Raw genomic sequence first — 27,568 nt, 5'->3', positions numbered from 1 at the left:
AAGTGAGATTTACCATAACTTACGATATTTCTGCTTATAGACACCTGGTTTACTGTATATTTGACCTGCTTTTGGAGTACCTTGTTCCTGAAACATCTGAGGAGGATTTTCAAAGAAGCCTTTTGCAGAGTCTGTCTAAAGTCCCAGAGAAAATCCAGGCCTAAACAGAGGATCAGTCTTGTTTAACTTATTCAGCCTCTCTTTAAGAATGTGGGTGAGTGTATTCGGTGTGTGCAGGTCTGCCCCATTTTCAAATCTGACTCCAATTTGAACACACAAACCTACTGCAGCTTTGATTACATGGCAGTGCCTGTTTCGTGTTTGATGTCCTCTCCTCCTCTCGGACCACTTCCTATTTATCAAACTGTAGCAACTAACTTCAGATGGTCCTTTCTGAGTCTACACACCTGTTACGTAAATCTGTGGGCTCAACATTTGTTTCCGTTCTTTACGAAATATCTGCACATTGCTGTTGGAATAACGCTCTTTTTCTTTTCTTTTCTTTGCCATAAACTCACAGTCTCCCAACTCAGTACAAGATGCTCATGATCTATAACAAGATCCATAATTCCCTAATCCAAGCCTACCTGAAGGATTGTCTCTATTAGAAATCTCTTGTATTTTTTCATGTAGTCTCTTATATCCACTGTGAAGTAAGGAAGTTATGGTTTATCTTTTCACTACATATCTGCACTAATAATATCTCTCTTAGGGTTATTGTTTAAACAAACCATTGAAATGCCAACAATCTGCCAATATGTTCCACTTTTTTAGTCATTAAAATGAAGTGAAAATGTGCCATTATGATTTTTTTTTTAATGTTGCGTCTTAAAGTCAGTCTGTTGAGTGCACATTTTAAATAGCATAATATTGCTTAGAATTTGTACATGAATTCTTCACATATTTTTCATCAGGTATGATAAACAGGCAGGGTTTTGGTCAGATTTTGTCCAATATATGTGTATTTTCTTTGTGATATTGAGATTTTTTTTTTACTATATCGGCTATTGGCCTTAAATCTTCAGCACATGCCGATATTTTATTTTGGTTTGCTGCCTAAAATACACACAAAACTTTATTTTAATACAAAGACATAACTGCACAGAGTGAGACTACGCAGCGTTATTAAAGGATTGTGGTAAAAAGGGGCTGTGGGTGCGTTTGTTGTAAATTTAAATACCATAATTTGAGAAAAATAATTAAAATTGGCCCCACATATCGCCTCAAAAATATTGACAGTTTATTGACTGTTGGTTTCTCTGGACTTTAAACAGTCAGCATTGGCCATGAAAAAGAAGGTGCCACCTTCAAAAAGTTCAGCTCTGTTGCTTTAAAGGTAAATTTTTGCATCTTATAAGCAATGATAGTAATCAACAACTTTGCCACCTGCTAGCCTTATCAAAAAAATAAAAAGGTTTAGGCATGTTTCATAGCAACAGAAGTTTACATATTACTGCAACCGGAACTATGTCTTCACTCCTGTCCCTGCGGAGCGTACTACCTAGCACTAACCTTATATTAAAGTGCACCACTAACTTACTCTACATTCCTTATTTTCCTGGCATTGATTGGTGTTTGTTGTCGTGGGCAAAAACATAAGCTTGTCTTTTGTTTACATTTTTGTGATGTGTATGTAATTCCTCTTTACTATGTTATTGTTACTCTTTTGCACTTTTGATCTGTTGAAGTATGTTGATTTCCATTGGGTCAAACTAAACTTGTGTCTTATTAAGAGCATTATGTTTTTTTTTGTTGGATGTTGCCTTACAAGTGATTTTTGAATGAAGTTTGAATATTAATAATTGACTGCCTTATTAGAAGTGAGAAGTAAGAACATTTCAACGTCTATAATTATCTGTGCCAGATTTTGTGATTAGAAAAAATGTTGCTAACTTGTCTAGAAAATTTCAAATGTTCTGAAGGACAGAGTCAATTGACATGTTAATTATTTTATTTTTTATTTTATTTTTTTTTGCCTTCATCATTATTGTGTTTAAGTGTTTAATATATTTTTGTGCACTAAAATGTTAATTGTGAACCACTTGACCACTTTCAATAGACTATTAAAATAATGTATAACTAATATATTATGTCAGTATATTATGTCTTCACATAATGAATACATGCCTTCAATGTGTCTAACATAGTGCACTTTTGTAGTTTAAAGGTGCATTGTGTAACTTTTGTGGTGGACGGTCCATCAACTGCTTTTCTTCATGGAGATGTTATCACTTTGCCTGGAATGTTTTAGGTCAGATCTGTGGAGAGGCAACGCCCCTTTTTAAGGTATTTTTGAGCTATAAAAAACACCTATAATTTCATAAATGTAACTTATCCATAGAAACAAGCAGGTGACGGACCTCCAACAAAAAAGTTACACAATGTGTCTTTAAAAAATATTATAATTGTTATCTGTTGCAGCATTGGCAAAGGCATATTACTTTATTTGTCTGATTTTATTGCTTCACTTAAACATGTGTATCCTGTCTCTATTCCTGGGCACACGTGTGAAATAAAAACAATAAAAACTACCATATGCAGTTATGAAATATCCCTGAGAAATGTTGTGTTCACTCTTTTTCTGGCTCAAGTTGCATATAGTTTTTTACAAGAGACCAGTGAATTTCTCTATAACAGTAATGAGTTCAGAGTTACAGCTCATATCCCCCTTCAGTGACAGATCGTCTGGAGGTCATCCTAAAACTCACCAGTGCTTTATGGTCCTGTTTTCCATATATTGGAGTGCATGTAAAAGAACAGTACAGTCTGAATGTGACTGTATCTCACTGAAACATTTATGGCAAAAGAAAACTGAATAAGGTTAGGTTAATGGTGCACTATGAAACTTTTTTGTTGAAGGGTCTGCCATCTGCCTGTTGTTGCTTTGCCTGTAGTGTTCCTCATGGTATGGTATTAAACAAGAGGGCCATGTTTTAGGAGAGAGCTTTAATTAACTGACTGTGCTTTTCAGCCATAAAAAGATCTGCAACTGAATGGATATACAATGGAGCTAACAAACTCAATGCTGATAAGTTGGTAGCAAACCCCCATCCCACACTTCAAATTTCCTGTATTACTCAAAACTGATTCTTGTGATCTTTTAGGCATGTTGTAATGCTGTTATGTCATCAAAAACATATCTAGAGTTGTGATTTATTTCATTCACACATGTCTGAGTAATCCTGTTTTGTCCTGGTCTGTTTAGATCTCCAAGGCACAAAACTCTGTTCCACTTTGTGATGTCATGAAGCTGTAGTCTTCAAGTTAACAGCTACCTTTTACCTTTAGTTCAGTAGAAATTGGCAATTACAGGGCTGAAATTAAATGATTCTCGTGAATTCAGGGGTATGGATTTTAAAAAGTGGAGCACTTCCTGTATTAACACATGACATGACAACATGAGAGTGTTTTCTATTTGAGAGAAGGACTATCGAAAAAAAAAGGACAATAGAAAAATTGAAAATAGCCTAATATGGGCTTTTTAAGGTACACTTAATGTATCTAACCAGAGTGCAGCGCCTGGAGCACCACCTCCAGATCTAGACCAGACTACCTCAAGTAGAGGACTAGACTGTTGTGCAAAATTTGTAAATAATTTAATAGGAACTATAAATGTAAATGATCAGTAATTGGTCAAAAACTACAATAATACATTTTTTCCCCTTAATATTGTGTTCTCTTTGCATAACAAATATTTGACTAATTTTATGGTAATTTCAACAGGCATTTTATGTTACCACTGAACATGTTGAAATCTTTGTTCGACATCATGGACCTCTTAATATCAGACCCATTTCTTGGAATAACCCAAGCATGGCGTCATATTTCCCCAGAAACGTTATAATTTGATGATTAAATTTGGACTCAAATTTTACTCTTCCATGGAAACTGCAGTCTATTGCTATCCCTACCACATATTATGCATTGTGAACTTGTAGCTGCTCTGATCTGCTTTGTAAACCTGGCGTTAGTGTTAGCATGCTGCCAGTAAAACGTCAATGGGACAGTTCCTGGAAAGTTATTCAGAGCTTTAAGTGTTACTGTGATGAGTGCTTTGAGAGAGAGAGATCTGTTTTATCCTCACAGGGACAGTGGAGGAGGTGCATGGATACACTGTAGTCTTCAAACACAATTTATGAACACCTCAGCTAGAATATGCCAATACAACTTATTTTATTTCACAGTGCACTGTGTAACTTCTAAGGTGGAAGGCCATGGATTACAGTTGTTTTATAGCTCAAAAATACATTGAAAAAAAAAAAGTATTCTTACTATGTGCAATTTTTTCTTCTCCATAGATTTGACCAGTAACTTGTCTCCATTGTGATAACCATGTTTATTTCTATACTGTATAATGTAAATGCAAAGCAATAACTGCCCCATGAAAACAAGCAGATGGCGGACCCTTCACCAAAACGTGACATAATGCAGTTTTAAATTTTTCCAATACAAAATGAACCACAAATATTGGTAGGTCTATGTAAATTATGCTTTTAGTATGCCTATGTCCTCTTTCATAGTGTTGACTTGATGTCTCTTCACCTAATGTCCAAAAAATCTGTTTGTTTATTTTTAAGCCCCTTAATATAATGTACTATAGGAAAATACATTATAATACACTATAAAAGAGGTACTGAATTTATATTTTGGTAAAGTTATAGGGTTATTTGGTTATAAGGTTTTTTCTTCATCAGTGTGTTTCATTCACATATGTTTTTCTTAAACAGAAAACACTCCACTTTGTGACTCCACAGACCTTCACTAGAATCATTTGTATAATTTCAGCCCTGATATTGCAAATCTCTACTGAACAAAAGGTAAAAGGTGGCTGTTACCTTTTGTTTGAATGTACTGTAAAGATAAAAGTTGGACACCAGACAAACTCATGTATGCTTTGAAAAGAGGTCTTGCGCTATGGAGTGTTTAGGCTGATGTTTAATGGCACTCCTCACACACGTACACTGACATGAACAGAGTGACGTGCATCTCCATGGAGATGGAAAATCACTGGCATTTTTAAGTATAGGAGTGTTTCCACAGTGACAGAGTAGTTAGGTTGTAATCCATTTTTTCTTACTCCATTACTTCACCTCTAACTCCATGGGTTTCAATATGCTGAAAAATTAGCGCTGTAGCCACCACGATTTACAATTAAAAACAAAATATAAGAGCTTTTGAATGGACAACTGTTCTCAAAATAGCATCATATAAGAGGAAGCAGGAACACATGAATACTACTAATATTTTTCAACAGTAACTAATGTATTTTTTTCTTCACAAAACAGTTAAATGGTAAATGGTTAATGTTGGCCTATGGTTAACACTATCAAGATTACTTTTTGATCCTTTTGATTTTTGATAAAGAAGTACTCAGGTGTGTTACTTAAGTAAAAGTACAGATACCGGAGCAAAAAATAATAAAGTTAAAGTATCACATGAAAAAAAGCTACTATTAAAAAGTAGTAAAAGTATTAAAGTACAGATTTAAAGATTGACTTAAAGAATAAGAAGAATTTTGCAAATATTTTGAGATCCAATAAAGCTTCAAATGTAGTGATTTTGATAAAGAATTGTGCTGAATTATGCTCAACAGAAACAATTGAATCTATCGTTTTTTTCTAGCTGTATATTTTTGTTTGCTCAAACAATAAACTTGATCAAAATAAACCCTGAGCCTTTTTAATAGGTCTTAAACTAAAATAAAAATACATTTACTTTTCAGCCCTGTTCAAAAACAACTTGGAGTAGAAAGTACAGGTACCTGCACTCAAATGTAGAGAAGTAAAATTTAAAAATATACACTTATAATATATGCATGCTTTTCTTTAACTTGAATATAATATTATATTTTCAAATGCTCTAACATACCATTGACACATTTTGTGACTAAACTTTCACCACATGATACACTCTGTTAAGATCGCTGGAAATATTTCACAGATATGTAATAAACAGTATCAATGGAGGAGATCAACAGAAGTGAAGTCCATTCAGAAGTATGTCCCAACAGCTTCACAGTGTGGGAGATGTACATGAAACCACATGGGCTCTGTCTCCTCTACAGGTTATGCAATGCTCTCCTGCTATCCCCCCCTCCTCTCTCTCTCTCCTCTCTCTCTCTCTCTCTCTCTCTCTCTCTCTCTCTCTCTCTCTCTCTCTCTCTCTCTCTCTCTCTCTCTCTCTCTCTCTCTCTCTCTCTCACAAACTCACTCATCCAAAATGTGTTTGACAGTCTCTGGTCGTTGTCTGCGGCACGCTTCACTTTGTACAATGTTGTTTTCTTTTGCTGTCTTACATAATCCACACAGAGCTCCAAGTCCTGCGTTCTGGAAGATGCTGAACTCAAGTGCCCTTCAAAGAACTGAACTTACTCAAAGTATTTTTAGACAATTACAGAACAGGTCTATATTGGGACATGCAGGCTACTTGTATCAGTCTTTTAACACAAGCTGAGTCGGAACATTTGTATTTTATTGTTTTATTGTGTTTTTGTTTTTGCACTTTACATTACCTTTGCTTCCTTGGTTGTTTTAAAATGTGCTTTATACATACATTTTACTTGACTTGGGTTAACTTAATTATCTGATATTTCAGATCACTAACACAAGACTTAATTACATGAATTCTCTATATAAACCTATGAGTGTAACAGCACATGCTCACACACAAACTTCACTGTTGTTAAGTATGTTTCATAGTGGAAAAAGCAAAGAAGAGCTACATTTTTTGTTATAAGGCTTCTAAGCATAGTAATCTAAATCACCTCATGAGCGTGTCCTGTATACAGTATGAATCAGAATACTTTATTGTTTGTGCACCAAAACACAAAATAAAGTTAGTTTAAGCCACAACAGGTGGATTTGAAGAACTGAAGATATATGTACCAAAACAATAATCAGGGCATACAACAGCAAATTATAGACTTCAATGTGGTATTAGTAATACAAAAAAAACAAATGAATGAATACAACTTGAATGTAAAGATTAAAAAAAAGCTTTGAGTACATAAAATGTCAATGTCATGTTTCATATTTTCCAGTAGATGGCGCCATGTCCAAAGTTTTTATCCAATATCTATTCTCATAGTAGCCACGGGTTGGCGCTGTGTGATCAAATAGCAGTGCCTCCACTTGTCGCTTCTCTCAATCTCCAGTCTGAAAGAGTTGATTTATTCATTTCTACAGCGCAAGATTCACAAAAATGTTTGGCCCACTACGGTAAGACATCATTGCATATGTAGATTGTAAGAAATGGTGTAAATTAAAAGCGTATCATTTCAAGTTTCTGTCAGTTTAGAGTAGCAGCGTAGCAGAGTTTGTAAGGGCCCAACCCGCTTCACAACTGTACACAGTGACCACAGTGCTCTTCTGGTTAATGAATTCTCCCATCTGGATAATTGGCTTACGCTGTTTTTGTTCTTTTCCTCCTCTGCAGCGCTGGGGAGAAACCATGGGACGGGCCACGCCAAACCTAACTATGTTTTACTCATGGTTTTACGGTGTATTTAGCAGCCCTGCTTTTAGCCCCTCATTCAGACAGGCTTAAAGCGAGAGACAGTGAGGTCATGCTGGGAATGTGTGCTCCATTAGACTAACGACTGAAAATAGCAACAAATATCAATTAAACAACCTGCACAAAACACACACCTCAATATGATATGACATGTTTTTGACGCAGGACATGTTTTTGGCGTTGGACACACAGAACCTCAGACAGAGACTTAGCTAATTGGGGACTTAAAGGTGCACTGTGTAACTTGTCTGCAGGAGGGTCCGTCATCTGCTTGTCTCCATGGAGATGTGCCTAGAATGTTCCACAGCACTGCAAGTCAAATTACAGGTGAGATGTGTGGACAGTAGGGATGTAACATTAACCGAAATATTGTGATATCTCATCGTCAGTGTTCTCACAATAATATCGTGGACCATCACAGTATATCGAATTACAAGCTTTTTTGCTTAAATTAAGAGCTATGGTGCAGCAATAGCTTAGAAAAAGACAGAGAAAACTACATAGACCATGATCCTTTGCTCCATTTCAGTGTAGACTAAATGAAAAAATAACAGTTCTAAGCACTTTTAAGTCTTAGTTCTGTGGATTAAGTCTTGTCAAGACATTTTAAGAGGAAAAAGTAGGAAATTAACTGTTGTGTTAACCTCCACAAAATATCGCAATAAATATACTGTGAGATGTATATCGTGAAAATATTATACCAAGAGGTTTGGATATCGTGAGCCTCCCCACCATATCATGAACTTTCCCACGATATCGCAATAATTATCGTACCATGAGGTTCATACCGTGACGATATCGTATTGTGAGAATTTGATATTGTTTCACCCCTATTTTTTATTAATTTATTTTTTTTAAGATAATATCTGTAGTTGAATAAATGCGAGACAGATTAGTTTAATACCGTACTTTGGACAATTTAAACCAAAGCATTAACATCACCATGGAGATAAACATGTTGCGGACCCCGTCCAAAAAAGTTACGCAGTGCATCTTTAATTGATGGGCTCTAGAAAAACTTTATTGTCATAGGCTGCTACTGTATGAAGACAGTAAATCGATCCAACCTCATGCTTTTATCTTCAAATTAGAGATCGACCGATACATTTTTTTCATGGCCAATGTCGATATTAATTGTTCAGAATCAAGAGTAGTTGATGGCTGATAAACTCTGCCAATATTTTTGAGATGATTTTTTTCATGAAATAATGTAATTTTAATTTACAACAAACTTACTTATAGCTCCTTTTTACTACAAGCTTTCAAGAGGGCTTGGTAGGCACATTTTGTTATCTACTGGCATTAAAGGTGCATTCTGTAATTGTTCTGGTAGAAGATCTGTGAAAACGCTTTTCTCCATGGAGATGTTTATGCTTTGTCTGCAATGTTTCACAGTATAATATTAATCTCTTCGTGGAGACCAGACCAAGTTACAGGTCAGATCTCTGGAACAACCCTGCTCACAGTCAGAATGCCTGTTTTTCTAGATATTTTTGAGCAAAAAAAAAAAGAATAAATGTAAGGTAGAGGTGTTTAAAATCATATTGTGGAACATTCTTGACAGAGCAATTACATATCCGTAGAAACAAGCAGGTGATGGACTCCAAACCAAAAATTACATAGTGCATTTTGTTCTGCAGTTCAATCCCTGCTCTGAACATGCTGTCTGCTGGTGTTGTCCTTGAGCAAGACACTTCACCTACCTTGCCTTTGTTCACCTCACACACCAAGACACATAAACCTAATAAGCTATGAGTGTTAAAATCCTTTAGTAATGAATTTAGGGATTTAAGTTGTTTTGCACCACTAATGTACTTTCCAATGATACTTGGGTTTTTTGTAGAATAATAATGCACTTTTTGTGTGTATGATGAATATGTGTCTGCGTGAGTTACTAATGGCATAGATTTACAGCCTTGCTTCTGTCAGTCTACCCCAGGGCATTTCTGGCTACACCAAAGTAACTGTCAACCACCAGTGATGAGCAAAATGGATTCTTGTGAGCTTTTAAGCCATGTGGTGTTGTTCCCGAAAAAATACCTGGAAATGTGTTTTGTTTCATTCACACATGTTTGCGTAATCCTTTATTCTTAGTCCACCTACATCTCCAAAGGTCAAAATGCTCTGTTCCACCTTGTGATGTCACAAAGTAGTAGTTTTCAAGTTTTTACCTTTTATTCAGTAGAGATTTGGCAGTTCCAGAGCTGAAATTATCCAAATGATTCTATTGAAGGTATATGGAATTTAAAAACACAGTTAAGCACTTTCTGCACTACCACATGACATCACAAGGTGGAACAGAGTGTTTTCTGTTTAAGAGAAGAACTCACTCACTATTCCCGGTATGTTTGTGAAGAGGAAACAAGAGCTCTTTTCTGTTTTAGGCTACACTTCATATACTTCAAATGCTTGAGCGTATTAGCCTATTTTTACCAACACAATATCTTCCTGGATGTGTATACTCCACATAAATTGTAATGAATCATATTAACAAGCTAAAACCTGCTTTTTTAATTAGCCTACGGATGGTGAAATTGGTGCATCTGAATTTAGACTTGATAAATGATGACTTGACTTATTATATTATGATGATTAATTGCTAACATCTGACTGTTATTGCTTTAAACCTTTGAAGTTGCCACATTGGCCCCATATGCACAAAATAAATTAATTTGTAGTAATTGTGTGTTGACAAGGAGAAGTTGCAGGCGCGAGCATATTTTCTAATAACATTTAACAGCTGCTGGTGTTTACTGCCTTTCTTATGTGCCTTAATCCCTCACTCTGCAGTCTTAGCTTCTTAGCCTTCAATTAGCATGGGATTAATACATTGTGTGAACTGTTGTTAACTTTATTATTCTAAGCTTTATTATTGGCTATAGGCACATTTTTATCCGGATTTAGGTGAAAAAATAATCACTTTTTGCTGTTTTTCTGTTGTAAAGCTAAGTTTATGACAATGCAAATCCCCTTGTGCTTTGTCAGTATATAGTTTCTTGTCACGTTTTCTCGCCACCTCCATGCTAACACTGAATCCCTTTAGGAAGCATTTTATAGCCATTTTAAACCAGGTCCTATGCTTGCCGGTATCAGATTTAGTGCTCCGTCTGCAGCTGTCCTTATAACAGCATGACTCTCTATGCATATTACCTCAACACAGTTCCCTTTGTTGCCAGATTTGTCGATTTCCTGCAATGAATAGGAAATATAACATTGTAATTGCCAGGAGGAGGCTGAGTGCAACATGGGCCTGCTGTTTCATAGACCTCTTAACAATGTGGTGCAGAGAGACTGATAGAGCCCATGTTGTGTGGAGGGACATAAAAACACCTACAGCAGTATGGGCATGCTGTGAGCTTTGCAGCGGAAGTGATTTCAATCTACTGTATATGAAAAGCAGCTTAGAGATCTTTAAAACTACATGGCACCAAGTTGGCTGAGTCCATTCTGAAATCCAAGTCATGCCTGTGTAGGGATGTTTTGATACAAAATGTTTTACATAATAATTTGATGAATTTTCATATTTATTGATGCCATCGCCTAAAGTAAAATCCACTATCATAAACTTTCAGTATGAAAAGTGTACTGTATAACTTTTCTGGTGGAGGGCTGCCTCTGTGGAGATGTCATTGCTTTGTGTAGAATGTTTCACAGTATGGTAAACCTTTCTATCTTCATGAAGACCAAACCAAGTTACAGGTCAGAACTGTGGAGAGGCAATCTCGTTCACAGTCAGAATGCCTGTTTTTCTATGTATTTTTGAGCTATAAAACTGCCTGTGATTTAATAGATGTAAGGTGGAGTTCTTTAATGTCATAGTGCGAAATATTCCAGGCATATTTGTAAAAGCAAACAGGTGACTGACCCCCAACCAAACAGTTACATAATGCACCTTTTAAGTAAATGTGACATACTATTACTATACTCTTGAAGAATTTTGTTTGGTTTTTATAATTTTTTTGCAGGCTTGTAGACTTGGAAAAATTATCTTCTGCATTTGACCCACTCATCATCCAAGCGAGCTACCTATCAGAAGCAGTTGGTGACCAGGAACCCAACACCAGAGTTTGAGCTACAGTGGTGGTCTGTATTGCCTATAGGTGAAGAAGGAAACAAACCCAGAAGTCACATGAAGCACTCAGAATCCCATCTCTAAATGACTTAACCTAAATGGTGAATGTTTGACTCCTAGTGAATTTATAATGATGTGTGTATTTTCGTATTGCTCACAATGTGTATTTATATCATAATACAAAGGGACAGAACTTACTCTTATGCCTAAATGCAGTACTGTATATCCGCTGTTACAGGTGAGTGCACTAATGAAAGTGTTCTGGTGGAGGCTCTGTCATCAGTGGAGATATAATTGCTTTGCCTGGAATGTTGGAAATAAAAAAAGGAACTGAATTAATGCAGGATAGATATATTTAATGCCATATGGTGAAACATTCCAGACAATTCAGTAACCTCTGCATGGCGATAATAGCAGACCCAACCAGAAAATTTTTTAAGATAGTAACTGTGAATTTGTGATAAAATAATGTATTGTGGGAGTCAAGGGTTATTTGTCTCAAAATAGAGATATTTCTATAGAGTCCTATACCAATAATAATCTAATATAAATGAATAGTATGTCAGTTACAGCTACAAAACTAAACTTTGATCTAAACTGCCAATCAGACGTGATTAGTAGTCCTTTACATTTACTCTTAAACTTCAGGAAACTGTAATATTAAGAGTAGGCTACTTTTCCAGCAACGTTTTACTCCTACTTTGGTAAAAAAAAATAATTAAGTAGCAGTACTCTTACTTGAGTAAAAGTTTTGGTCACTTTTCCCACTGTGAGTACCGGTAAGTCTGCAAGTGACAAAAGCTTTATGTTGACAATATGAAATGATTTCAAGATTTGGGTTTCCTGTGCTGCTCCTTAAGATAAGAGTTTATTTTTTCAAATTTTTATGTCTGTTCTTTGAAAATAGTACATGTTATGCTTTATTTTACATGAAATTCAAATTATAAATTAAATGTAGTTTGCTGACAGTTATTCTTTAAGTTACTCTTACTTGAGTAGCCGTTTTCTCAAATACATTAAAAATTTTTTGTCCTAAGTAATTTTTGTGTTGATATTATTTTAAATATTATTTTGACCTAATGTTATTCTTACTTGAAGTACAATTTTGGGCTACTTTACCCACCTCTGCTACCAATAGACCACATAAAAGTCTGTATTCTTTGCCATTTGGAGTGTATAACTTTATCTTTTCCCAATAACTAAACCTTAGTGGCCTGAATTTGGTGCCTGCCTCGGGCCTGTTCCTCTATCTTATCCCTATTCTCTTCTCTTGATTTCCTGCTGGGATAACTGAGCACAAAATAACATTTTTAAATATGTTTTTGTTATATCGTTGCCCAGTAGTGATATTTTTACTTCATTTTTCAGATCTCAAGCAGTGCCCCTCTCTGCCCCTAGCAACACATTTTCAAAAGTGTTGCATGGCTAGAAAGGACATACTGTAATGTTGTGGTATTTTTCTATTTGTGCGTAATCTACTGCCCTGTCCCATTTGTGAGTGGTTAAATCAGGGTGTGCCCAGGATGTGTGCTGTCCCTGCAAAGTTTAAAGTACCAGTCCATTTCCTTGGTTGGATTTTATGACCGTATTCAAGAAATGTAGCAGCTGTTTATGTGAGCTAAGTTTGCTGTGTAATTGCTATAACACACAATGGTGTGTTTTTCACTTTAATATATTCACAACCGCACAAGTCTTGCCCTACATGTTATTATTAGCATCATTCTTGGCATGTCAAAAACCTGATTTTAAGTGACAATTTTAAAGGGCCCATATTTCACTATTTTCTGATCGAAGTTATAATGTTGTATCTTAATCACAGATATAAATGAGATTGTGTTTTTTTGTTTTTTTTCACACATGTTTAACACACACATCTTGCATATTTAGGATGCATTTTTCTCTCAAGCAGAGAATACTCTGTTCCACCTTGTGATGTGATTCACTAGAATCATTTGGATGATTTCAGCCCTGGAACTGTCAATCTCTACTGAGCAAAAGGTAAAAAGGTAGCTGTTAATTTGAACCACTACATGACATCACAAGGTGGAAGAGAGCATTTTAAGCTTTGGGGATGTAAACAGACAAATAAACCACCAGAGTTACTCTAACGTGTGAATGAAACAATACACAACTGCAGGTATGTTTTTGATGAGGAACAATGTTCCAACATGACTTAAAGCTCACAAGAGTCAACTTGTGTAATACAGGACCTTGCTATGGTGAATCTAACAAGCGAACTCACCTTGTATTTTTGCAAAATGCTCTCAGTTCATTAGGGGTAGGTTGAAAGGTGAAAAGGTGAGGCAGAGGTTAACAGAGAAAAATTTAGGACAGAGTACAGGCCACTGTGGGTCAAAGTGGCCCACAACAACCAATACACGTCAAGTATTACCCAGTGTAAAGCTTGTTTTTTCATGGGGAGCTACTTAAAGTTATAAGTAAACTTATGTTATTTTCTGATCTATGTTTTAATCATGTTTCCTCATTAAAAAAAACATACCTGGAGTTGTGTTTTGTTTCATTCACTGATCTTTGAGTAACCCTTTATTATTACATTTCCAAACCTCAAAATGCTCTGTTCCACCTTGTTGATTTCAGGGCTAAAATCATCTAAATGATGAAGATACATAGTTTCAAAACACAGTTTTTTTTGTTTGAGTGATTTAAATGTGTGTGAATGAAACAAATTACAGCTCTAGGTATATTTTTGATGAGGAAACAACATAACATGGATCCAAAAAACGCACAATAAGAAGCCTTTTAATCTCAATTATAATTATGGTGTTGAAAATTGGTACTGAATATCAAGGCTTTTCCTTAGTAGCGAAATCTAGTTCAGTAACATCTAAAAAATTTTTGTATAATGAGTTAATAGAAAAACCTTACGGTGCTGCCTCTGTGACCTCAGCATAGTGTATTTATCTGTCTCTTGTCAGTCTGAATCTTCCCAGACTCGTTCCATTAGTGGCTGCTTTGGATATCGCCGCATGATCAAAGGCTTGAACCCTTCTTGACCTTTGACCCTACAGTCTGGTCCTCATCCACTGTAGGTACAAGTTAACATGAAGCTCAACAAGGCACAGCTGTCCATCAAATGTGAACAATAATTGAAAAAATGAAATTATGTCATGTGATTATGTCTGTGACATAATCAAGTAGGATGACCATATATGCACAAAAAGTATAAGTGGACTGCAGTAGCTGTTCCCTTTGGGATCTGTTTGTGGGTCAGTGATGGAAGAAGTAACCTATACTCAATTTTACTTTTACTTAAGTAAAAAAACAGATACTGGAGCAAAACCAATAAAAATCAACTCAAGTAAAAGTAGAAGTATCACAAAAAATCTACTTAATGTTCCACAGTATAACATTAAACAGATCTACCTTACATTTATTACATTACAGGTGACTTTATAGCTAAACAGTACCTTGAAAAACAAGCATTTTGACTGTGAGCATCATTGTCTCTCCACAGAGCTGACCCCTAACATGGTCTGGTTTGGTCTCCATAATAACAGAAAGGTGTAATACCATACTGTGAAACATTCAAGACACAATAACGTCTCCATGGAAAAAAGCACTTGACGGTATGTAACAGAAAAGTTACACAATACACCTTTAAGTACACTACTTTTAGTTTTAGTCACATTCCACCACTGATGCTGGTTTAGGCTAAAGAACTGCCTTGAGTACAATAGTTTTTAGATGTAATCGTGTCACAGAGTGGCTGTGTGGGCATGCTGTGTAATTTGAAGAGATAGGAGGAAAGTGGACCACCCATTCATTATGTGTTCTGTACACTCCTTGGACTGAATGAATACAGCTGGCTTTATCTCTGACGGTTACATGGTTATGCAGTTTGTGAAATCTCAAGACTGAATGAACACAAGATAATGTTGAAAGTGGGCTGTGTTTTGTTAAACCCTTTGGTCATATATCTGTCTATGGTTACAGTTAAGTGTGTCTCACTCTCCATTAAGACATTGCAGACAAATGTATTGGAGTTGGCTAATGCAAAAAGCAAGCCTCACTACTTAGACTTAACTTGATCCAAGCCGTGGTTTCACAGGAAGATGCTTTTTACAAATATTTCTTAAAGGGACAGTATGTGAATTTAGATTTAATATGTCTTAATCGTGACCTATCTGTTTCCTTAGATATAAGATAGATAGATAAGATAGATATTTCCTTAGATATAAGGTAGACATGTTAAAAATCAAATACAGCTTTTACTGATGAAAAATGTAATACAGATTTATTATTGATTATCAGAACACTGGACATGACTAGCTGGTTTAAACCTCAAAGGGACTCTCTCTGATCTGAATGGTCACTACCTAAACCCCAGCACCTGCAGACAATCCTGACTCAGTGCTAGTGCAGCCTCTGCAGCTCAGGGAGGGAATTCTGGAGGTTTTGAACTTTCACATGAGGCATGGCCGGCCAGTATACTGAGAATAAGAAAAAACGTTATTCGACCCCTGTGTGTAGCAGGGATGCACCGATTTCTGAGCTGATATTGAACATTTTGGTGGATCAGATATTCCAATCAGTTCAGCCAATATACCAGGGCTACAAACTGGTGTAATAAGATTATTTACAGGCCGATATTGGCCCAAAATATATCACAATATTAAACTTGTATTTCTACAAGTCTGTTCTGCAGTTACAAATGCCATTTGTGTTTAAAAGAAATAAATTAGGTTTTCAGTCTCTGGTTGATATCAGGTATCAGTAGATACTTGAAGCCAAAGTATTGGCATCCATATTGGAACAGAAAAACCTGGATACATCTCTAATATGTAGTCTAAAACAAAGGCTATATAACAGTTCTATTGCTTTCATAACTGCAACTCCATTGACTTAGTTTTTGACTTTTCACACCTCTTTTCATTTCTTAGAGTTGTACGTCATTCCCAGTTTTTAGGACGTCATTGGACAGTTTGTACATCACAACTGTTTTATTTCAAATGTCATAAGTGAAGTTCTTGGCATTTTACAGATTTCTTGTTCCCGGGTGAGAGGAGCATATTTATGACTGTATGAAGCTGACGTTTGCAGCTGGACCAGTGGTTATGGAGATGACACTGACTGCTGTGGCTGTTGCCGTCGGTAACAGCCCGATATGTCGTGTGGAGTGGGTTTTACTGCCTCTGCGGGTGAAAATACGAGCTCCATCAGGTTAACGCATCTCTGAGTCACTTCTGGCATAAACAGCTGAGTGGGGATGGTTTCTAGTCAAATGGCACGCTATATTACTCAACATGGTTAGATCTGTGCAACTGATCAAATTTTAATCTAGATTCAGTCTTTTCTAATCGTCAATGATCAACTTGGGTCATTTTTATCAAGAGGACTACAGCCAATCCTCTGTCAGCAAAAGCATGTGGTTTGGAGCAGAGTTAAGACTTTGGACGAAGAAATTTCAGAATGTTGGATTTTTCATGTTGCTGCTATTAATTTGTGTATATGATGAGGCGGACACTGTAGTGTTTGCCTTAGGGATGCACCGATCCAATACCATTATCGAAAATCTGCACTCATACTGAAAATTTTGTTGGGTATAGACTTTCAAATATCGCTTTAGCTGATACATACTGGCTGGGCATATAAATCAATAATAAAAAATGTGAGAGTTGAGAGATAAATAACACATTTGGATCAGTGTTGTCTTATTTTATTTTGCTTAAAGGAAATGTGTTTTCAGTCTCTGCACTGGCATCATATATTAACAGATACTTAAAGCTATAGTATCAAAACTGAAAAAACTGTATTGGTGCATCTTTAGTTTGTCTATTGGTGCTGGTTGATTATCACAAGTGCATTAAAATTTGAATAGCTGTAAATATGACGATGCTTTTCTCAAGTACGAATAGTCTAGGGCAAGTTTAAATGATTATCCTCAGCGAAATCCTGCTTTTAATAAACAAAGATCGAATCTAAGCTTGCATTTCTCTTCAAATGGAACAGTTTGAACCTAGCTTTGAACTCTACTAGATGCCCTACCGACACAACCTTGCAGGGAGTCCAATGACTTAATAACCCACTGAGTCCCACTTTGAGTCAGACTTTGAGATTCATAATTTATCATTGAAAACAATAATGCATTCTTGAAACCAGTCAGATAAGATCATTTGGAAGACCCAAGGCAAACTTTCAGGAAGGGTCAAAAGGACAAAAACAACCTCCATGACCCCTTGCTATCAATAAATCACTGGATGAGTGTTTACTGCAGACATCAGTGTAATGACCATGAAATAGAAAAGGCCACCGGGAAGCAGACCAGTCAGTCGTCAATAACCACCCCATTGGCATCTGCAGTTAATATATGGTTCAGTAATATTCACTTAAGGCTATGTTTACCAAATGAGGAAAAAGGAGTCAAGTAGGCCTAGGGATGTCAAGATTATAGTTTAATCGATAATCATAATTATTCAGATCACAACATAATCATAATGAATAAAATATTATAATCGTGACTATTTTAGAGGAAACATCAAGTTATTTCAGTTAAGTCACTACTCCAAAAACAGAACCCTAAATGTATTATGCATTTTATGTGGCCTTTATATCACAATAACTTTGCTTTTGTATTAAGAATTGATTTCATGTTTGCCATTGCCAAATAATAGAGGAATGGTAATTTATAAGAACAAAAGAAAAATCAAGGATTTTGCTTTTGTTTTGTTATGTGTCAGTAATTGTGAATAATCATGAAATTGTGATGTTTCTTCCCACAGTTTTTGTATTACTAAACCTTGATTGAGTTGGTAGAGCATTCGCCCACTGATCTGAAGGTTGGTGGTTCGAATCCAGCTCTCAACATAAACATCACAGGTTGAGCGGTCAGATCCACTAACCCACAGGTTGGCTGGTGTGATTCCAGCTCCCACAGATGAATGCTGTCGTTGTGTCCTTGGGCAGGACACTTAACCCACCTTGCCCACAGTGTCTGCGTACACTGGTGTGTGAATGTGTGTGTGAATGGGTGAATGGTTCCTTTTTGTAAAGCGCTTTGAGTGCCTTGAAGGTGGAAAAGCGCTATAGAAAAATGTGACCATTTACCATTTTACCAAGAGAATGAAAATGTTATATCTGTACATGTTCTCAAATAGTCTTTTTGTCAATTTTCCAAGAAGGGTAAAATGTATACTTTGAACAGAATCCTGGCAATTAGACATTTTTCCCAAATCGCTCAGCCCTATTATCTGTGGATTTCAGAATGATAAAAAATGAGTTTTGTTATTATAGCAATTAACAATTAAAAATGAAATGTATATATTTTTTTATTATAAACAGGAAGCTGAAAGTCATGAATACTTTTGAATTGATACGTGAGAAAGTTTATATTTTATCAACCAGGGCAAAGTTAAAAATGAACAGACACTTGTACGTAGACCAAAAGGTAGACTCTAAAATCATTTCAAAAGTTGACATTTTCTGTTGTACTCTTCTCCATCACAGATCTATAAGGACTTGAATGGCTGGACACCTGGGACCCTGTGAATATAATACAGGTAGCATGTGTGTAAATGTCAAAGCCAAAAGAGGTTTGAATGGGCAAAGCAGATGATAGGTGATAAAACCTCTGAATCCTAGACTTTAATGTAGGAAGCATCAGTTTTCCACTCTCCTTTAGGACAGCATTTGGAAAACCTACAATACAATACAATACAATACAATAATTACCCTCCAAAACACAGAACATTTCTATTACAACTGCAGTAAATTGCTCTATTCATTTATTTAAAAACTGAAACAGAGCCTTAGAAACCCTTGTATATTTCATATAGATTTCACATAAACTCACATCATTCATTCTCACTTATAAAATTTTCATAATACCATCTGAATAAGTAGTAAGTAGTAATAGCAAGTAGTAAAGGTCCTCTTGTGAGCTTGTAAGTTGTGTTTCGTTTCATTCACACATGTTTGAATAATTATTATTCATTATTATTATTATCTGTCTACATCTCCAAAGCAGGAAATTTCAGGGCTGAAATGATCCAAATGATTCTAGTGAAGGTGTATGGAGTTTAAAAACACAGCTGAACACTTTCTGTATTGCTACACAAGGTGAACTCAGATATGCAGGGTTTGAGTTAAACATGCATGAATTAAACAAAGCACAAATCCAGTTTTTTGATAAGGAAAAAACATTACAACATGGATCAGAAAATATCGTAATATAGGCCCTTTAAAGTTGTTCCCAGTAGTGGCTGCAAAGTATTTACATATGGGATCTTTGTTTACTTCCCAGGGCAGTAAAAAGAGAAATTGTAGCATATATACAATGCCACACTGCTAGTTCTCCACAATAACAATAATTACCATACTATGTGGAATAACGTAATTATACAGTATATTTAGATATGTGGCTATATCAAATTAAGTTGTTGTCTATAAACAGCATTATAGTGTTAAATTCTTTCATAAAATTGAATCAAGTTACAAAATGCCCTCCAATTATCAAAATACCAGTCAAATATTTCACCGCAAGTGTTTATGCCCCATCTTTTGTCTGGCTTTCCGATGCTGTATCCTGTTTGATCCAATCTCTGGGGGACTCTGGTTTATTCTCTCGTTGTTATGTGATACCAACAAAAATCTAAGCTGATACCTTCGCTAATGTCTTATGTCATTTTTGTGTGGGAAAGTACAATTATCTGATGAGTTTCCAAGCAAATGGGACAAATCAACATTGGATATCTTGCCAGCAGGACTAGTTCTTCATCCCTTGTTTGCCATGTTAGGCCTGGTCACCATGGAGAACCATATCTTCATATTAGTGACTTAATCAAAAGAGCATGTTCCTATTACAAAGCAGGAAGTTTTATTGGGCCCAGCTGTGCTCAGGTACTATCTTAAAAAGTGCAGAGGCGAAGGCTTGTTATCATTAAGTGTACACCGTTACTGAAAAGAACAGCTACTAAAGGAGGAAACTGGGCATATCTTTTCTATACATTACATTTGCTTGTGTTCATTCTCAAGGTTAGGCTATCACCACATACATTAATTTAACTGGTGTCTTCTTACCTTTGTTTTTCTTTAGGAGATCTCTCTGGAGGATTCTGGCAGCAGTTCTCACATAACTCTACCACCGTATTCAAGTAAGTGCCAGTCCACTCTTATCCATGTGTTTCAGAGTGATTAAAGGTTATGTATTACGCAAATTTGACTCTTGTGAGCTTCAAGCATGTTAGAATGTTATCTTATCAAAAACATACCTGGAGTTGTGTTTTGTTTCATTCATGTTATTACATAGATCAGAAAATAGCGCAATATGAGCCCTTTAAAAGTAGGCAACATTCCCATAGTGATTAACAATGCATGGTGAAATAATGTGTCTTTTGAATAGGCAAAAGTCTTCGAAATGCTGCCTATAAACAAAAGATTGAAATCAGTGAATACTACATGTGTAGCGTTTGGACAATAGTTTAAGTTAAATCCGTCACTGCCCTTCTCCACTGTTAAATAAGGAGTGGATCTGGTATTTTTCACAGATTAGAGTGATGAAATTTCAGATTAGGCAACAGTCCAAACATACCAGACTTGAACAGGGCTCAAGTAATGAACATTTTAGACACTCAAAAATTTAACACTCAAAACATAAGAAATTCTATGTTTGGGTTGATCTTAAATATCCTTAAAATGAACATAAGGAAAAAGCAACCTTGCATGGTTCCAGTGGCTCAAAACAAAACTGAAACACCTATTTTACTTTTCTGTTCTAAATGTTTACTGTCTTCTGTCTTACTAAAGAGAGGCAGGTAGGGTTTGCTGTGGAATCTTGCATCCCCTGCATAGTCTTAGCAAGGACACCTCCATTTCGTTATTGACATGTCTCTGTCGTTACTGTGGCACCATCCAACTATTACAGAATGTGTCCTTCTTTAACATGATCAGTTTCCTTGGTCAACTCCTCTCACAAAAGCGGTATGCTATGCATGTCTTATTTTTATCTTGGCCAGCCAGTCTCCAAGCTGTCCTTCTTAGTTCCCATTGAAACCTCCTTGTGTGGAAGTATAGCTGGGTTTGTATAGCCAATGCTAACATGCAGTGTTGAGTTTTAAAGTCACCGGGTCCCAGACTGATGGTAAATAAACTTTCCTCAGATATCCAGAGTCTCCTGCCTCTACAACTCTTGGACTTGTTAGGACAACACTTAAAACATTTTAACAGGGCTATGCAATTCATCCAAATTCAATCATTCAATCATCTACTCAATTACAAAAATGCCATTGAAAATACAATTGATTAATCTCGGGTCAGAGTGATATGTGCACTCAAAATCTGGAGCATTTGCAATCGTCTTATCTACATAGGCTTTTAAACAGTGTCTGAAAACATTACTAATGAGATATGAGATGGGATATTAGGTCTATACATTCTCTGCATGTGACTTTATAAAAGTAATCATTTGAAATTATTGTGATTTTGAGCATGAGCCAAATATTTGTGATGTTTTTTGCTATAATTGAGTAGCCCTTTTTAAGTTTTCTACTTAATGCAGTTGTTTTTATTGTCCTTTGGCGGTTTGTGAGGCCTTTTTCTAACATGTAATTTGACATATTAACCATCAAACCACTAACACCTCTAATGCTCACACTGGGACTTTTTTTTTACCAGACTAAAATGAGTTTTGTCTCGACTTGTCAAAACCCAGATCCAACAGAAACACTAAAACAAATCCTTTTGTTATGTTTTGGTTGTTTTACGAGAGTTAAAATTGCGTAAAGCATCATCAAATTCCTAGAGTGTCGTAATACTGCCAGTTTAATATTTTGCTTTGATAGTCGAGACTGCACTTAAACCAATTACAGACCACATCTTTGGGACCAAAACAGCTGAGAGCTTTCTATCCCAACTGGAGCCTTGCCAAGTGGATGAAACACAATTGTTCCCATCGGAAGGATAGAGCAGAGTGAAGTTTTTCCTCTTGCAAAATTCCTCGTGGAGAGATGGGAAGAGGCGGCGAGTTGGTAAATCAGGAGCACCTGTTGCAGACTGGTATTCACATGCATGTGAAAAACAGAGACAGAGTTTGCTGTTAATATGCCTGTGACAATACTGTCAACTTCAGTCATGTCTCAACAGAATAATATGAATGGAACAATATTATTTTGGGTACTTTTTCTTTGTATTAGTAGGGAACTTTGTGTTATTTTTCAATAAGCCCTTTAAAGGTCCACTTTGTTACTTTTTCAGGTTTGCATGGAAATTCTATTACTTTAGTTCTCATACTGATACATTTATTGCAAACATTTCTTGGTGAAACATGCATTCTTACTATGTGAGCTCGCCTCTCCACAGATCTTTACCTGTAACTTGGCCTGATGATGTCACCTGTTGGAGATGAGAAAGTTTAATGTTATACTATACTACAAAGCAATAACATCTCCATGGAAACAAAAAGAAAAGTTACAAAGTGCACAGTAAATCAATTAATCAGTTCTTCACATTTCACATTATTACACCCAATATATCATTTATAAATACCACATACTGATTTCGTGGTATGTGTGATGTGTTGTAATAATCCAACTGGAAAAAATTTTAATCTGATTGCAGTTTGGTTTTTTAGAATTTAATTTAGTACACAATGTGAACGAAGCATAATAAAGTTTTGTAGTAGATAATAACACATTTCCTTTAAAAGCGCCTTCAGAACAAAGGAATCTATCTGTAAACTAAGTGAAGTACTAAAACATCAAAACAAAACACATTGCAAATCATATCATAATTATTATTATTTTTTTGTATTTTTTATTGCCAACTCTTATCTAAATAGTTTGGTTTGGGTTTTGTGTTGTGGTGTTTTTTGTTATATGTGTCTGTGTGTGTGGGCGTGTTTGTATACTGGACTTTTGCAGTGAGCTCCTGAGTGTGGCACTTCTCTATTACCACCTTGAAAAATGCGCGCCTGTCTTTAAGTCTTTTCTCGAGCTCTTTGACTTTGCAGTGATTTTATCTTTTCTCTGCTGTTTCAAATCAGATCTCATCTTTGCCGCTAAGGTCTCCACTCATTTCTTTTCGCCCTTTTCGAGTTTTTGGATTTTTTCCTGCTCCTGTTTTAGTTCATCCTGGAGTCTACTTTCCTCAACTCGTGGATGTACTCTTTAAGATTATTGTTTTCCTTGATGTACTTGTTTATGATGATTTTGGATTCTTGCAGTTTGCGAAATCTGCTGTCTGGGCGACTCTTGTAATATACCTTTTCCTCTGTTTTGTGCTTTTACTGGTCTTGGAGCTCTTTTACCAGTCCAGAGTCCAGATTCTCAGTGTCCACCTCATACTTGCAACCCAGTCCCACTTTCTCACTTTTCATCAGTGAAACTCCTTTGGGGTTGGCAATATTGCCTGCTGAACTCTAGACCTGCTCCTTCAGGTCTTGGTTGGTGCAGATCAGGATGTTTTTGGTCCTTTGCACAGATGTAAACTCCTCTTTCATCTTCTGGAAATCTTTCTGGAGATTATCATGTTTTTATTTATGTTTCGTAGCTTGACTTTGGGGAGAAGTGCTTGTGGTGGGCTGCTCCTGGCGCACCCTAATCTCCTCTTTCAGTCTCTGGCTCTCATCTTGAAATTTCTTAATGAGAATACTCTGAGACCTGATTTGGTCATTGAGAGGGCATACAATCCTGTCAATTTGAGCTGAAGTCCTCTGCTGCTCATTTCCAGTGGCCCTGTTGATATTTGGTGTATCACTGTTGTCCTGCACAGTCCTTATAATACTCTTGGACTCATTGTGGGACCTAATCTGATCATTGAATTGCCGGCCCACAATATGATTGTGAGAGTCTTGCAAGCCGCACTCTCACACTTCTCTTGCTTTAACTATTACTCAGTGTCAATATGGGCACTTTTCAATGCTTTGAGCTCTTCTTTAAGGTCAGATATTTCAGTGGAGAGCTGTTAGTTGATTTGCGTCTGCTCTCTCAGACGGTCCTTCAGATTGTTTCTTTCACATTCAAGTTTGGCCACTTACTCCAAAGCAGCCTTCAAGTCCTTATCCAAACATAATAACTGTTTTGTCTCCATTACAATGACACCTGTAAAAGGAGAAGTTGTAAAGAGTTATATTTAGCGATATAAACTTGTAAACCGCTTGTAAACCAAACTTTACTCTTTCACACTCTGCTCACTGTTCTGTGACTGTCATCACAAAGTCAAATAATGGTATAGAGATGTGTGTTATTTTAGTTTTTTTGGGTTGTGTTTTGTTTCATTCACACGTTTGAGTAACCCTTTATTTCTAGTCTGCCTGTTCTGTGTCTCTCAAGTAGTGGTAGTTTTCAAGTTAAAACTACATTTCACGTTTTAGTTCAGGCAAGATTGGCAATTTCAGGTCTGAAATCATCTAAACGATTCTAGTGAAGATGTATGGAGTTTCTGTATTACCACATGGCATCACAAGGTGGAGTGTTTTCCATTTGGGAGAAAGTCACAACCTAAATATACAGGATTTGTGTGTTGAAGGTGTGAATGAAACAAAACACAACTCCAGGTATGTTTTTGATGAGGCAATGACATTATAACATAGATCAGAAATATAGCACAATACAGGCCCTGTAACTTCTATGACTCATTATACATACTACTAACTACTAACTACTAAGAGTTACATTTTTGCTATTATTTTATTGTAGCTCATGTTTTTCACAATTTTATACATTTACAAACATTGTATTTTCTATTTGTAATAATCCTGCTTTAGCATTATTGTGTTACACAAATTTGGTTCTATATTAATTATGATTTATTACCTATATTTTCGTTAACAACATTTCATAATGTGTTGCTGTGGGAACATGTTTTTATGATAGGTCAGCTCGTCCGAATGTAGAGCTGAGGTCAGAAAGTTGTGATGGCTGCTTAGTGCTTTCACAACTCCAGAAAGAGAGGGACTTTCCACTTTGAGCTGGACTCCTGCTCAAAAAAAGGGAAAAAATAGTTGAGGCGATCATGATGTCATCTTTTAGTATGTCACTGCACATTTGGAAGACATTAGCGGTCAAAACGAGCCCACTCTCAATGCATGCATGACATAGCTCTGCTGCATATTTTACCTGGTAATTTAATGTGGTTTTAATGCATGGCCAATTGTATTTTATTCACAATGGAGCACAGATGCTTTTCATGAATAATTTAAATAGTTGTAGTAGATTAGAGTTGTCAAAAATACTAATCAGTACTAAAACTAGCTGATACTATGCATTTAAAGGTGCACTGCACAAACTTTCTGGTGCAGGGTCTGCCACCTTCTTGTCGCCATGCAAATGTTATTGCTTTGTCTTGAACGTTCCACAGTATAGATTAAACCTATCATGAGGGAGACAAGCTGGTTACAGCACTACACTACATTACAATTCAGATCTGTGATGCGTTGCCCCTATTCACAGAAGGAATTATTGTATTTTTGAGCAATAGAAACATCCATAATGAATAAATGGTAGATGGATATGTTTAATGTCATACCATGAAACAGTCCAGGCAAAGCAATAACATCTCCATGGAGCCAAGCAGGTAGACCCTCCACCAGAAAAGTTGCACAGTGCACCTTTAAGGTTAATGGTATAAGTACCTTAACCTTTAACTGTAAAGTTCGTCAGTAAAGCATTAAAATTGCATATCTTCATGTAGACCAACGGGTAACACTGCCACGTGTTACAGATCAGATCTGTGGAGAGGCAACCCTACCCTAATAATGAAAACATGCTTTCAAGGTATTTTTGATCAGTTAAATCACCTGCAACTGAATAAATACAAGAGAGGCAACTTTAATGCCATACTGTGGAACATACCGGGCAAAGCAACAACTTTTCATCAGAAAAGTTAGTGCCTCTTTAATTATAGTTCTATGTAAGATGTCTTTTTCCAGCACTGTGGTAGTTTGTCACATGACTGCTGCTGTCCCAAGAGTAGCAGTCATTTGATTTTGATGATAACGTCTCCAAACAGTTTGCTTTAGTTCATGCTCCACTACAAGGCTAATTCAGGCCAGCTCTATACTGACCCCTATTAATGCGATTTTCTGATTGGTCCGTGCAGTACTGCCCTCATCAGATTAACATTCCTCTTCTTCTCTTTGAAGGACAGTGTCATTGGGAGGTTGAGCGGGCACAGTTCAAATGTACTATCCAGGTCGTTTATTCAGAAACATTATGTAACCAAATTAGTATATGGTAAAATTATCCATGTGATTTAATATAGACTTTATGGAGAGCCTGAAGCAATCTAATGCACATTTAATGCCACAATGATCACACAGCATAAACACAGCTTGACATTTCAACTTTGATTACATAATAGAAAAGTACTTATTTACGCACTATATTAAGACACACAATATTGTCCAGTGTTTGTATATTACATTCATATCAAACAGAAAGATTTGAATGCCATATGTGTTGCTTTACTGATCTACTTATTGTTGCTATGGTTCATTGTAGCCTCCTGCTCTATGGGCTGCCCTGGACAGAAATAACTGACAAAGATGACAATTTTTTTTTTAAATTAAAGGTACACTGTGTAACTTTTCTGATCTGTCACATGCTTGTCTCCGTGAAGATATTATTACTTTCCCTAGAATGTTACACAGTACAACATCTAACATCTAGCTAGCATTTATTTCACTACTGGTCTTTTAACTGGAAAAATATTTTGAAAATATGCATTTTTACTATTACTGGGGGTCACCTATATACAGATCTGACCTGTAACTTACTTTTAGTTTTACACTGACTGAATTATTCATGCCCTCTGCAGTGCTATGGTGGTAATCTACTAATGTAACCACAACTGCCAGACACTGCCAGTCTATGCCATTGAGCCACTAACCTCACTATACATTTAACATTAACATTTTAGTTTGAGCAGTTTGGCCCCATTTGTAATTTATTACTGTATCTTGTATTGTTAGCGCAGACTCCTAGCATCCTTAAATGACCCATTTCTGTTATTGACAGTTAATTAACTGTTAGG

General features: G+C 36.2%; 1 protein-coding gene and 1 long non-coding RNA gene across 2 annotated transcripts in view; both read left to right on the top strand.

Moving 5' to 3' along the window:
* The window catches only part of snx19b (sorting nexin 19b), a 29,043-nt gene extending 26,494 nt beyond the window's left edge, over positions 1-2,549 (top strand). Inside the window, 1 exon segment of the mRNA XM_055166909.1 lies at positions 41-2,549. Within this exon segment, the coding sequence (XP_055022884.1) occupies positions 41-164 (124 nt within the window). The 3' untranslated portion in view covers positions 165-2,549.
* A 4,611-nt stretch (positions 2,550-7,160) lies between these two features.
* LOC129407291 (uncharacterized) overlaps positions 7,161-27,568 on the top strand; it is a 43,616-nt gene continuing 23,208 nt past the window's right edge. The window contains exons 1-4 of the long non-coding RNA XR_008631481.1: positions 7,161-7,217; positions 15,060-15,171; positions 19,049-19,101; positions 20,637-20,694. This is a non-coding gene — a long non-coding RNA (uncharacterized LOC129407291). The remainder of the gene's footprint in view (positions 7,218-15,059; positions 15,172-19,048; positions 19,102-20,636; positions 20,695-27,568) is intronic.

Source organism: Boleophthalmus pectinirostris, unplaced genomic scaffold (assembly GCF_026225935.1).
Source record: "Boleophthalmus pectinirostris isolate CB_2022bp ecotype Guang Dong unplaced genomic scaffold, ASM2622593v1 HiC_scaffold_9, whole genome shotgun sequence".
NCBI classification, from domain to species: Eukaryota; Metazoa; Chordata; class Actinopteri; order Gobiiformes; family Gobiidae; genus Boleophthalmus; species Boleophthalmus pectinirostris.
The sequence above is the reverse complement of the archived record's forward strand: the minus strand, read 5'-3'. Positions and strand labels throughout refer to the sequence as shown.